The sequence below is a fragment of the Typha angustifolia genome, chromosome 12 (assembly GCF_048772165.1).
Source record: "Typha angustifolia cultivar Huaian chromosome 12, ASM4877216v1, whole genome shotgun sequence".
Lineage (NCBI taxonomy): Eukaryota > Viridiplantae > Streptophyta > Magnoliopsida > Poales > Typhaceae > Typha > Typha angustifolia.
The window spans coordinates 1,481,525-1,496,191 of NC_133250.1; the positions used below are offsets into that span (position 1 = coordinate 1,481,525).

General features: G+C 33.4%; 2 protein-coding genes across 4 annotated transcripts; both read right to left on the bottom strand.

Annotated features, from left to right (window-relative positions):
* Positions 1-687: 687 nt before the first annotated feature.
* Positions 688-5,194, bottom strand: LOC140771577 (ras-related protein RABA2a). The gene is made up of 2 exons (XM_073113129.1): positions 4,958-5,194; positions 688-1,430 (listed from the first exon to the last, which is right to left on the bottom strand). The coding sequence occupies exons 1-2, from the start codon at positions 5,120-5,122 to the stop codon at positions 939-941; spliced, it is 657 nt and encodes a 218-aa protein (XP_072969230.1). The 5' UTR covers positions 5,123-5,194; the 3' UTR covers positions 688-938.
* Positions 5,195-8,799: 3,605 nt separating this feature from the next.
* LOC140772457 (MADS-box transcription factor 26-like) lies at positions 8,800-11,061 on the bottom strand. Of its 3 annotated transcripts, none has more exons than XM_073114534.1 (7): positions 10,781-11,061; positions 10,560-10,641; positions 10,060-10,121; positions 9,536-9,638; positions 9,411-9,452; positions 9,246-9,287; positions 8,800-9,071 (listed from the first exon to the last, which is right to left on the bottom strand). In XM_073114534.1, exons 1-7 carry the CDS (start codon positions 10,960-10,962, stop codon positions 8,979-8,981), a joined length of 606 nt encoding a protein of 201 aa, XP_072970635.1. In that variant the 5' UTR covers positions 10,963-11,061; the 3' UTR covers positions 8,800-8,978. The 3 variants fall into 3 exon arrangements, with proteins under 3 accessions (XP_072970635.1, XP_072970634.1, XP_072970636.1); XM_073114533.1 differs by having other exon boundaries at positions 9,399-9,452; XM_073114535.1 differs by having other exon boundaries at positions 9,174-9,287; positions 9,399-9,452.
* Between the last annotated feature and the right edge of the window lie 3,606 nt (positions 11,062-14,667).

Here is a 14,667-nt window from a genome sequence, read left to right on the forward strand (position 1 = left end):
AAAATTATCATAATTTTCATTAGAAATTATTGACATTTTTCTTTTCGTAATCTCCATTATTCCATCCCAATTAACACGGCCAAAGGCATAAGCAAAATTATTTGGTTGTTTTAAACGGTTAAAAATCTAATTAATATTATCCGATATTAAAAAATTGATGACAAATATTTTACGCTCTAAACTTCAAGAACGAAACATATTTTCTCTATTTAAATGCATTTGTTAACTTAAGAAAGTTCTTGTTAGGAATATTCTATGAATAATTCTTCAAAAATTAACTATAATGGCAAGTATGAAAGAATCAAAATAAGATCTTTAGAGAATACAGTGGCAATAATAATATTTTAAAAAATTTAAGTGATTATTATATAAAATTAACCATAATACCACATTTGAAAGAGCTGAATGATTTAAATAAAAATTATGATAGTTTTAAAAATTCAGTGGCAAATATCATAATTGAAGAGTGGTAATTTCATACATGTAACTATTTTTTTCCTTATTTCCTTTGGTCTTGAACATGGTAGAATTATTAAATCTGAAAGGAATTAATTATGGAAACATACATGATTGATTTGGTTTCAATGGTTTGATCCTATTAACCTAATACCTGCGTATGAAAGCATTGTCACATTATTTGTGATCTGAATCATACTAATACCGTACACAACCTCATTTGCATATATCTTACAAAATGAGAAAAGTAATGCACTAAGATCAATACAATCAGTATCATGCAGAACAATCTCTTCACTGAAAGTAAACATTTAGCCTTCTTTTTTTTTCCTACTTGGCATACATGAACAAGAGAATTCAATTGAAAGAACTTTAAGCAAGCACATCAAGATGAAGCACAATAAAAAGTACTGAAGCTTAAATCCCAAAATTTACATCTCACATCACATCAGAAATATTATAGCTACTGATAGCAAACTAAACTATGTGGAACAGCATGGCTTCCTTGTATTGTTGGCCTCTGTTCCAGATACCGTGATACTCTTCCCCTCCTTGATGCCTCCAGTTGCTCCTGACCCAGTATCTTCTGAAGCTATGCTCTTCTTGCTGCTGATGCGATAAATCTCAGCAAGGATCATCTGAAATGACTTCTCCACATTAGTTGACTCAAGAGCTGATGTCTCGATGAAGGATAAGCCTTCCTTCTCTGCAAAGCTCTGTGCATCTTCTGAAGCAACTGCTTGAAGGTGCTTTAGGTCAGTCTTGTTACCGATAAGCATGATCACAATATTAGAATCAGCATGGTCACGCAGCTCCTTGAGCCACCGGCTAATATTCTCAAAAGTTGTAGGCTTGGTCACATCATAGACAAGGAGGGCTCCAAGGGCTCCGCGGTAATAGGCACTTGTAATTGCCCTGTATCGTTCCTGGCCAGCTGTGTCCCATATTTGAGCTTTTATTATCTTGCCTTCTACCTTGAGAATGTAGACATAAAAAAATAGGTGACAACAATGTAGGCATTAAAAAAAGTGACAGGTAATTCAGTTTATGCATTATAAAATGTGCAATGTAGGCTTTCACATATCCATAAACAATGGAAAGATCAAAAGTACATCATGAATGGATAAGAATAGGACCTAAGATAACAAAAAAACAGCATAAACCAGTGCAGGCACAACAACTAAATTATTTTTTATGCTTCATGCTTCTCAAACTCAACTCTCTGAACCAGTTCATCATTAAGTAAATACAGTAACCCTGAAGCCTTCTGTTATAAATCCATAAGAAACATTAGAGAGATGAGGGAGTGTCTATTGATGTTAAATATTTTGTAAATTTCTCAATTTATCATGTAAACAGCAACGAAATGTCTTAGTTCCCATACAACAACAGTGGCAGCAACCAAGCTTTAAGTCCCAACCATGCGGAGTTGGGTAACATCTTCAATTCTATATGGTTAAATTAGGATACTGGAAACCAACTTACAGGCAAGAGAGACAAATAACTTATAGGAATGAATTCCATTTATATGCAACTGAGTTCAAAAGGAAGAAACTACACCAGGAAAAGTGATAAATATGGTACTATTACTTGAAAGGAAGATATGGACGAGAAGAGTTTTAAAACTAAGAAAGGACCAAAGCCCTGTTTGGATGTTGCAAAAGCCTGAGGAAATTGTCGGAAAGTCAATTTCCTTAGGAATTTCAGATCGCACGGCAAAATTTTCCTATGATGGTGTCTGGGAGTCATTTTGTAAGGCAATGTTTCCTAAGGATTGTACCCTTTCCTAGGGAAAAATAAAATCCACTCAGACAGACCTCATTTAATTTTTCCTATCCTTTGTTCACAGGTGAAAAGTGAGAACAACTCATGCCCTCCCCCTCTATTTCTCCTCCTCCCTCCCACCCTCCCCTCCCTTATCATGCCAACATGCCCACCGCCACCACTTCCTCCTCTTCAGCTACTCCCCTGCCAACAACCACCACCACCACCACCTCCTCCTCCTTTATGCAGCTGGCCATCACCACTATCATCACCTCCTTTTCCTCATCTCTCTCTCTCTCTCTCTCTCTCTCTCTCTCTCTCTCTCTCTCTCTCTCTCTCTCTCTCCTTTCTATTATTTTCCTCCAAAATTTTCTAAAATATCCAAACAAGACAAATTAATTCAATCTAAAGGTAAAAAAAAAATTCACATAGGATCATCTGGTTATACTTTTTAATTCCTATGATGGAAATTCCTATGGAAAATATGCCTAATTTACCCAAACAAGCCTTAAATATGTCACTAATGCAGGCGGAATTATTTGTCCAAAAAAGAATATAAATTTGAAAATTAACAACCTGGCTACTTTGCTAATGCATACACTTTCTTATAATCCTTTTGCACACATACACAGAAAAAGAAAAGGCCAAGGACCCTTATAGGAACAACCAAGAGTTACAAAGTTACACATCATCATTTTTTTGGCTACTTTGCTAATGGTTTTGTGAAATATGAGACAAATTTGAGATCTACTATAGGAATAATATAAGGTATAAACTATCTCACTCTTAGCAATCCTTACCTTCATGATTCTCATGAAAGTTGTACTTTCCATAAGCTACCAGATCCACATCTTTATTTTCAAATGGACTCACATTATGCTAAATACTAGTGTAACGTAAATCCAGAAAGAATACATTAAGGGAGAGCTAGTCCTTTCCCAGGCCCTTCATGTTGCCCACTATATAAGATTAAACTTATATCAATAAGGTAGTTGTTCAGTATTGCTAATCGACTTTCTATGTTGCATGCTAAAGGTCCTCTTGATTAAGTAATCCCTATGTGAAATATTCTATCATTTCTTAAAAAGTATATTAGTAGCAACAATTTCTTGATGGTCTCTTAAAGGTCTTGTTATTTTTCATCGGAGTTGCTCCCTATAGTAGACCAGATGGGAAAGAAGAGTCGGACTCTAAAGACTCCACAAAGAACTTCTCGACATTGTATAAGAATATATGGTATCTATGCGATCCAAATCTGCCCTGTCCTCCTTTTTATGGTGTCAATATAGCTTTACATCTCATTAAGAGATATAATTTCCTCCATTAGACAGTTTAACAGCCTACATCAACCTAGCTGCTCTTTTACTGCTCAATTACATATATGGCTGGGTGGCTGGTTGACTACAAACAATTTGAAAGACATGAAAGTTACCAAGACTTGAATTGCTGGGAGACAAAAACTGGTTGCCAAAGCACAAAAGGTATGAGATATTGCCATATTGGTGATGGTGCATGAACTTTTAATGCATTTTGTATCCAATCCTTTTGTTTGAACAGTAATCAGTATCTTATAACAGCTGGATAGTAAAGCCACTGATCATCTGAGCTATTGGTAGTTGACTTTATATGATATTTAAGTTTAATAACTATTTTAGACATGTAAAGAAAAGCATTTCAGTGAATGAAAAACTTCTATTTGTTTGACATGCATGACTTTCTATCATTCCAACATTTTAAGTTATATATAATTGATTTATCCTTAAGAAATAAAAATTATAAATCCATCTTGTAATTTTAAATGCTTCAAAAATTGAATATATTACATCACTGTTTTGGTGCCCTAGATAATCCCTAATTATGTTCAAAAAGTGTAACTTTTTGCTGGGAAGTTCAATTAACCAAATATTTCAATTCACAACTTTCCATCCATTCCTAATCCTCCAGTGATGTTCTTCCCACTATCTACTAAACTGACCAAATATTTTCAACTGATAGATTTCGAGACTAATCAGGTCAGAAGATCAGGTACCCATTGATTGCAATTTCAGCTAGCGAATTAATTGACGTATCTCTTTTCTTTCTTTTAATTCGCGAAACTAGTTTGCGCACTGATTATCTAATAGATGCACGCTCCATTTCAGAAGTATCCTCTGTACATACCTCATTGTTTTTTCTACAGAAAAGTAAATTGTATGTAGGAAAATCTACCTCCATTCGCATAAAAAGGTTCTTTTTTTCCCTTAAATCATCACCTAAGTTTTATCTTTATTGTAAAGAATGCCTCATTTTAATATTTATTTGCAAATGTCTCCTCCTTTTCAGCTTATAACTATACACGAAGAAATTCCTTTTGCACATGTACCTAAAAAAAGGTGGCTATTTGCAAGTATGCATCAAAAAAACCAAAGGGAGGAGAACTAGATCGCAATTCCAGGTAGCCGTCTAAAACCCTTTCAGTTTACACGATCAAATACACTTCCAAGATCTAGATTTCTCTATAGAGAAATGGCAAGATCCCTAAACAACCACAAGAAAGTACAAATAGATCTCATCAGTGAGTATAAGAGAAATCACTAACAAGATCTACAAGGTAAGACCAAGAAATCAAACGGATCCGACCAAGATCCGAGAAGACCATACAAAATAAAAAAACGAAATCTCTGCAACCCAAAACGCATCACAAGATCCAGGAGAGATCTACGGGTAGAGGAGGGAGAGTCAATGAAAGAGGACTCACTTGGAGGGTGCGGGTGGCGAATTCGACGCCGATGGTGGACTTGGATTCGAGGCAGAACTCGTTGCGGGTGAAGCGCGAGAGGAGGTTGGATTTGCCCACGCCCGAGTCGCCGATTAGTACCACCTTGAACAAGTAGTCATATTCCTCGTCCGGTCTTCTCGCCATTTCTCTCTCTCTCTCTCTCTCTCTGCCCTCTTCCTCGTTCTTTGTTGGTGTTTGGAGAGAGAGAGAGAGAGAGAGAGAGAGAGAGGTGACGAGAAATATTGAAATAGGACATGAATGCATTCAAATGTTTTTTTTTATTACGAAAATGCCCTTCTGAGAGGTTAAAAAATGGGGAAATAATATTTACATGGCAATATTGAAAAGATAATAAAAATTCTATGTTATGACCCTAATTGATTTGAGCTCTTCCTCATGATTTGTTAGCTATGATTTAGGTTGTTTGAATTAGGCTAGAAAAAGTTATGGTGTTTAGTTATAATCTAGGTTAAGAAAATAATTATTATCTTTGATGTGATATAAAAAAGTGAAAAATTATATTAGCCTACGAGAGAAATAGATTTTATGTAAAATTAATGGACCATGATTCCTTTAACTTTGATGATATAGAAAAATAATATAATTATTAAATAAAACTAATAAAAATTTAAAAATATATCAAAAAAAGTGTGCCCTTTTTGTAAAAGCAAACTTTATTCGCTTGCAATATTGGCAAAAGTGTAAACACTTTTACTTTGAGTTTAGTTACATTTTTGAGCTGGTTCAGAAACTTCTAATATGGTTCAGTAATTAAAAGTGTAATCGAGTTTATTTTTTAAAATATTTAAATTAAAAGAGACTAACTAATTGAGTTCGAGGCTTAGCCTCAAACCAAATAAGAATGCAAACTTGGCATGTAGTCTAGCAATCATACTATAAAGTAAGGTAATTATTTTTCTTCTATTAAGGTTGCGACCTATATAAGAATATTGCCGGTTTGGTATAGAAGCTTTTAACCTTACTAATAAGGTAAGATTACTATTTATATTCTACTAAGATTGTTGGCCTATAAATCCATTGGTGGCTTGTTTATAAGTCCTCAATCCTATTATAAGGTAAGGTATCTTACTTTTTTTTTCTCTTAAATCTGTGTATAAGGTTATATTAATTTTTTTTCAAGAAGTCGGGCAAACTTAATTAAATAAATAAATATAGAGTTAAATATATTTTACCCCTATGTACTTATGTCTAAAATTATTTTATCCTTATGAATTTTAAAAACTTTCAAACTAGCCCCTATACTTACAACTAAAGTGTGAGACTGTTAATTTTTCATCCAAATTAATGAAGCATGCCTAAAAAATTTTAAAAATTAAACGGGGGTTTAAATTCCCTATGTGTTTAACTTTTTATCGACAAGAAATGTCCTTCCTCTCTTAAACAATTATTTCTTTCTCTTTAAAAAATACCCACATATTTTTTTCTCTTACTTTCTAAACTGTGCTTATTACATAGTAAATTTTATTAAACATAATTTTTTATGAAGTTTAATAATTATATTACATCTAGAAACAAAACAAATAAATAGTTAAAAAAAATTTAGATAAAAAATACATTTATTTTGTATAATAAACACGACGAAGGTATTTTGGTCATTTAGGCACGCTCTATTAATTTTGGTAGAAAAATACTAACGGTTTCAATCTAGTCGTAAGTATAAAAACTAATTGAGACTTCTTGAAGTACATAAAGTAAAGTAATTTTAGGCATAAGCACAAAAAGGTAAAATACATTTAATCTATAAAAATAACTTATTAGTAGCTTATAATTGCTTACAGGCTTAGAAGCTTGTAAGCCCGTTACTATTTTATAAGTTATTAGAGATTTAGTAAAGTTTTAATTTTTTTTTTTGGAGGGAAAGGTTTTCTTTTCATAGGAATATTGAGGATTTAAAATATGAGCATCCTTATTACTTTGATGTAACATTAAAAAAAAAAGTAAAAAATATTTCTTATTTTAGAAGAATTAAATATGTGTACCAAAATATTAAATTCATAAATTATAATACAAGTAATTTCAAAAGTAAAATTATAGTCAAAGAAAAATTTAAATTTATACTTATTTGTATTTCTCTCTCCTCCCTCATGTATTTTGGGTAAAAAAAAGGTAAATATTATTATATCCACTAAATGATGAAAAATAAGGGTCATCCTCTCCATTGTCAAAAAAAATAAGGGTGGTATTATTAACATAGTTTTGAATAAATTTTGATGGTTTAAAAAAGTTGAAGGTCAATTAGAGGGATGGGTATGGTTGCCAAAGATGATATTAATTCTTAAATCAATCTTTGATAGAAGGACTTTAAAGTAAGTAAGAATTAGATTACATGGATAAATTTATTTTCTGATGGCTATTTAGTTGCTATAATCTATGTAAGGTATCATTTGTTCTTCATCTTTTTTCTTTTTGTGCTGCCCATGAACATAATCGTGCTTATGAGACAGAGTTAGTGACTCTCTGATAAATTATATAACAACAGGAAGGATTATAATAAGTAATAAGTAGGCTCTTAGTTTCCTGGTGGACAATTAATTTGATGTTAAGGTACTGCATAAAGACTAAACTGTTTCTTGTGGAGTTGTTTGTCTTTTTAATGTGTAGCATCAAAGACAAGTGATATATATTCCTTCCTGTAGCATCTCACAATTTTATCAGTTATGACTACTCTAATTGTTTCATCTAAATCTTGCATTGATCTCTTCTCTGGCTAATTTTCTCAAAGTTTCTTAATTATGATGTAGCAAAGGTAGCATCTTGATTGATTAATTATCTCCTATGTATAATTTATATAAGTAGCAATATGTTTCAAAATATGTAAAAATGTCGAGGATCTTTTCATGAGCATATGCATAAATTGTTATGAATGTTGATGAAAATCAAAGAAAAAAATAAAGAAAATTAAAGCGAGAAAAAAAAAAGAGTTTTCTTGAAGGTGTTTGCAAGTCATTTGTAGGGTGCTCAAACACGATTAGAAATATTCTCAAACCGTCATACTTTTTGGAGTTATAGGCATTCAAAGTGGCATTCGAACATGGACTCAAAAAAGCTCGAAATTTTAGATTTTAAATTATCACATTCAAATATCATTGAATTTTCACTATATTGGAGTATCTCGTAGAGTCATTTTCAGATATGTTTTACCTTATCTAAAAAATGTATTTTAGAATTTAACTAATCCTGCCTGTCGTCCATTATTATTTTAGAAGACTTTCAAAAAACTATAATGCTTTGAAAATAGAGCGTTGAATTATTCTTAACTCAACGTATCTATATTAGATTTAGAAGAATTATATATCAAAGATCACTGAGACGAAATGATCAACCTCGAGATCATTTAGTAAGATAGAATGATCAATCTCGAAATCATTCAATGAGATAGAATAATCAACTTTGAAAGTCACTAATATTTAAAAATCTATCACGGAAAGTAGTGTATCGTAAGTTTTAGCAAGCAACATTTTTACATATTGAATCATAAAAATTGACTTGTAATATGTAAGTTTTTTTGTAACTGTTACATATTTTAGTAATTAGTTTTAATTCAGTTATGACCCGTAAATTTTTACCCAATTTGAGATTTTTTTCATGTAAATTCTTTTCATTTGAGATTATATTTTCATGCTTAATTTTTCGTCTTTGTTTTATTGATAGCATGCGGTAGATCCATCTTTTAAGCATTTGTATTTCATTAAAAAAATTTAATTGTTATCAGAACTCCTAGGTATATTATATATATAGGAATTCTGAGACAAGTGTTTTATGACTTCCATTCATTTTCTTACAAAATCAAGAGAGCCAGCACTACATCCAAAAGATATTCTCGCAAACAAAGAAAGCAGAGCATCTCAATTCTCTACTATTAAAGATTACATAGGTTCTAGAATATGCAACAAGAATGAAAATTCTCAATGCTTATGACATGCACAAGGTAGAATACCCTACACAAAAAAAGGTCCCAAGTTCCTTCTATCACACAGCTCTAAACTTGGTAATAATTATCACATATCAGTGAGTATGGAATGTTGTCTGGAATCATCACACTTGAAGCAAAGAGGCCATGCTGTTCTGTTATCTGCACAGTTTAAAAGATAACATATCAGTGCAATGGCAAATGTACTATTTATTCTGATGATCATTGAAGCATGACTTGTATTCGCAATCCGCCATGATCAACCTTGAACTAAACTCAAGGTCATCCATCACCTGGGCAAGTGTAAAACTTCTCATATGGAAAATTAGTTAGCACCTTTTCTTGAAGGATTTGATTAGCAACCTTCAATATCCCCTCCTGCACAACCAGAGAAGTGTAGCAAAACATCCTTCATTAATATACCAAGTTTATTGTATCCAAAATGTTCTGAATTTTCCATTAATGCAGCAAGAGAGCAAAGTTTATTACATTGGAGCTGACCTTGTTCCTTAGCATTTGGATCTCTTCAGACATTATCTGCATCTGTTCAGTAAGAAGTTTCATTGGAGTTGAGTTAATGCATGCACAAGTACTAGATTTAGGAAGAGATTAGAGTTAATGCATGCCTTTGCGGAGCGGGTGTGATATATCCAAGCTTCAAGATTCTTTTCCAGTAGTTGGAGTTCATCCAGTGTCATATAAGCTGTTGCTCCCTCTCCAAACATGTACCTATTTCCCTTAATTTGTCAATTTTAACTTCCAAATTTATCGCCATTTTTCACTTTTTAATGTGAAGGATATGAGAAATCGTGTGCTATATATAGTGGATTTTTCCTAATATTTTTCTTATGCTACTGATTAGCTCAGGGTTTTTCTTTATCTGATTTTTATCAGAGGAGATTAATTTCCTACAACTATTTTTTGTTTCAATTATATATTTTTTTATTTCTCTTTAAATGATATTGTTGGTCTTCTGCATCATTTACTAAGAAGTCCATTAGTGTGCCTAAATCACAAAGTAACATGAAATCATAAAACTTCAGCATGGCATGAACTTATCTAGTATTAGGGATATTGTACTATTAACTGCTTAGAAGCATGCAAGATGCTAGTTTGAATACAAATTATGTGTTCATATAAATTCTTTTACCTAGATCCCTTTTGAAGTAGATCAATCTCCTGCCTCAACATGAGAATCTCTTGCTCTGTGGCCTGTTACAACATTTAGATGGTGAGATGAGATCAGATAGCTGGTAATTAACTTAACCAAGCTTTAGGCAATGTTGTTAATATACTATGTCTGCACTCCTAATACTTTTCCATTTTCTAATAATCTACAGACCCCTGGTCTTAGGTATAGTTTGTCATTTGTAAAGAAAACCAAAGACATAATTTTCCTTAAAACTTTGCTTTTGGGTAGTTCCACAAGCACTGAACTTGCTAGAATACTACAATAAAGTACAGGATAAGAGATAGAGTAATTTTTTAGGCTCTTAAATTGCCTTGGTTGAAGCTCCCCTAGAATCTAATTGTCTATAAGGTTAAGTATTTTATTTGTAGACAACTAAGCTGAGACCTAACAAGGGCTTAGCCATATATATGAAATGCATCATATGACAGTGCTGAAGCTTTAAAAACTAGCCAACAAACCTGAGGTTGGTTCACTTCACTCCCTTCACCTTGAGCTTCTACATAAATCTTCTTGTACCTCTCAAGCAAGCTCTCCATATTTCTTGCAATTTCCAAAAGGAAAAAGAAAAAGAATAGACAATAATCACAATCCTGTTTATGAACTCTATACAAACTATTAGTCTTGCAAGGTTTCTCATGCATGAAGGGGGCCATCTTTGAGGAGGGAGATGGATACCAACCCATTGGTGGCAAGCTCAAAGAGTTTGCCATGAGAAGAGAACATGATGATGCCGATGTCGGCGTCGCAGAGCACCGACAACTCCTTGGCCTTCTTGAACAGCCCTCCTCGCCGCTTGCAGAAGGTGACCTGGCGGTGGACGGGGTTCTCGATGCGCCTTATCTGCACCTTCCCTCGAGCCATTGCTTTTGCTTTACTTTGATGCACTCAACCTTCCACTAGTTTAGACTAGCTTCCAGGTTGTTGCACCACTAAGAGATCTATGTCCTTCTCTAGAGAAGGTGGCAGTCATAGTACGTTGGAGATGTGCAATTGCTTCATATACTACTTAGTAATACTAGTATAATAAAGAAGGAATAATTGTTGGTCGGCCAAATCTTTTACATGCCTTGAGAACCATTTGGGGCCCTTAATTCAGCTCTAGGGCCATGCCTACCTATATCTATCTCTATCTCCATGAACTTGGGCAGCATACAAATATTTCCTTTACTATTCCTTATGCTGCTAAGGCATTCTTTATTGGGTTTTACTATATCCTCTCCAACTCAAGAAGCAATAAGCCATGCATATTGAGTCACTGCGAAGTTGCATACTATCATTTGTCCTTCCAAAAAAGATTAATGTGTTTGATTTACCCTCAAAGTCTAAAAAAGTTGTATTTAAAAACTGGGAATTTGAACTCAAGATTTTCTCCCTTGTAATCTAATTGCCAACTGAGTTGAATCCAATGGGCTATGTTATACTGCTCCTCACATGCTTCCACCAGTGTGAACTACACATCCTTGCAAGTCTAAGTTGATTTGTTATTTTAATGTGTGACAGAGAAATCTTGTTCACTTAGCCAATCTTAATGCTTCCAAAAGAATAATTTGAGGGACATCATCTTATGTTATCTTGTTGTAAAAAATGATAAGCTTTTGTGTAATATAATTTAGGGGTGTGAGGCCAAGATTAAGCAAGCTGATATGGCTTCAAAATACATAATTTTATTAACCAAGCTTAAGCTTGGTTTATTAGCTCAAATCATGCAACTTATATTATGATAGTTGCACACATGGATATTGGAAATATGACATATATTTAGAAAATACTAGCTGAACTCAATATTGACGAGGTAATTTAATTTGTGCTTACCTACTTAAGAGTATGGAGTTCAATTCTCAACCACAACTTGCATATTAACTAATAGGATAAATGACAAACAAAACATGAGATCTTACACATGTTAGACAACTGGTTGACTCAGAAACTTAAGTTTAAGTTGTTAAGCAATAGACTTATAAAATATACGATGGCTTTGATCGATAATCTAAAATAAGATGATGGAGCTCGCTCGAGTATCTTGCAAGTCAACATTGCGAGTTTGTTCTCGACTGATCGGAGATCATTAATTTACAACTAAAGCCTAGTTCTTCTGTTGGTGAGAGGCCAGCCAAGAATCGCATCCCATTCTCAAATCTTGCATGCCTACCAGCCAAGGGTTGGCACTTGGCACCCAGAGATTGAAAGACATTTCTATGTGGTTTGCAACTTGAGGACTTTGGCTAAATGGTATAAAGCTCCATTAGATTCCCTATCATCTCTTAATTAAATAGGATGCCATTAATTGCGAAGGATCACTAGACTTTGCCAAAGATCTCCTTGCTCTCCTCTTATGTGTGGCAAATCATTGCAGTGCATAGAGAAGATGCATGATTTCCTTGCTGCCATCCATACTAATAAGGGATCATGACAGAAGTTTTTGACAAGAATAAATTTATGGTCTTCATATGAGCTTAAACTACTATTAGAGAAGATTGTATTTCACATGACATCAAAGCATCAAGTTTTGAGTTAATGAATCCATAAACCTATTAATCATGCCTAAAATTTTAGATCATTTTTTGTGATCATTTCAGAAATCTCCAGCCCATTAGTGAAGGGAAGTATTGATCTGAGAGTGGGAACTTTCTCTCAACCATCTTTATTATATTTTTAAGCCCCTCTTCACCAATGGCAGACATTTATATATAGCAGCAATTGCAATATAGATTGTATGCTTAGAAGATAAGAGATGCCACTTGCCACGTACGTAGACATTGAGAGGCATTTCTATGTGGTATGCCACATGAGGACTTTTGGTTAACAGTATAAAGTTCCATATGATTCGATTCCATCACTTCTTCCTTATTATATGGAATGGTATTGGAGAAAGTTCATTGGACTTTGCTAAAGATCCCTCTTGGTGTCACCTAATCACTGGCCAAAGTTATCTTTTCTAGTGCACTGATCTTGATTTAAGAGTGGAGAATTTTGCTGGGAATATTATAGAGAGGAGCATTGTCTTATTGTTGGGAATATTATAGAGAAAAAGTTGGTTCAGTTTGGACCCCAGAGATACAATCTCTTCAACCAAAAGCCATCTTTCTTTCTCTCTCTCTCTCTCTCTCTCTCTCTTGAATGCTTCAAAAAAGAAATATTAATACAACTATGCCCTTCTATCTTCTTCTTTTATATATATATATATATATATAAAGAAGACTAAGTTCACTTAAACATTTTCTCACATTGATGTAAACTGAATCACATTTCTCTGGGTTTTACTTAATAATCATAGTTAATCTTCACCACTAAAAGAAGAACAGATAGCTTTCTCTTTACCAAAAAAATAAATGACGACACTCTTTCTAATGGATACAATTATTAGATCAATGAACTCATTCTATGACAGTTCTCAACTTATTCTTTATTTTTGTGCCTTTAGTGGGTCTAGTATTTCTGGAAATTTCAATGGCTTCTTTATATCTTCATGTCCAAGAGAAAAAAGAAAAGAAAAGAAAAGAGAAATATATTCTCTCCGAATCTTTTCTTATCTTCTATCTTGTTCAATATATATATATTTGCAGAATTGGTTGTTAGTAGTTGTGGGTTCCATGAATAAGGAAAAGAATTTGAACTTGCTGTCTCCCTTTTGACTAACAGTATGAGGTGATCTAGTCAATATTTGATTTGATTGTGATGGGGCATAACCTCTCATTTCATGATCCTAAAACCCAAGTGGTCTATGAATTGAGAGCTAGATTTATAATAAGTGTGAAGGTTAGAAGTGTGATGATCAATGACAAGAACCACCCAAATTGTGAATCCTAGAGCATAACAGTAAAGCAGAGTGGATCTTCTGATATTTGGAAAGCAAAAGAGAAGAAATGCCTCGTAGGCGAAGATCTTCATCATTCATCAAATCCACAACAGAGCAATAAAAAGTTAATTTGGATCCATGCTTCTACCTTTAATAAAGGTAATTAAGAATATTTGTTGCTAGTGTAGTCTAATCACTCTTCTCTTTTTACTGATAGTTAGATAACCAATTATCCAAAAGCTTGAGCAGTAAGGTATATATATATATATATATATATATATATATCACGCATTAAATTACGGCGAAAAACTGAAATTAAAGTTTTTTTAAGAGAATTTATGGTGATTTTTATTTGAATTGCTTGAATATTGATATCCATTTGAACAGCAAGAACTTCTACATGTTAATATCTGTATTTGTATCAGTAGCTGCATAGTTAATGATCTGAAGAACTTAGTTCCTTTTAGTAGTACTTATATATAAACTTCCAGAGAAGCCAGGGAATATAATCCTCTAACTTTTCCATGCTGTGATGCTAAGATGCAGCTCTTTGTGCATGAACAAAGTCACTGGTTATATATATATATAATCCTCCCATAGAATGCTAACCTGAGAAATATATAATATGGCCCTGGGGATCTCATTCTGGAGTGCCATTTGTTGAGGTGAGAGAAGATCTTGGACAAGTGGAGACAAATGTTAGGAGGAGAGTGAAAAGCATGGAGATAAACTCCCTGAAGAAGGGAACATTAATTGCATTGATTTTGTGT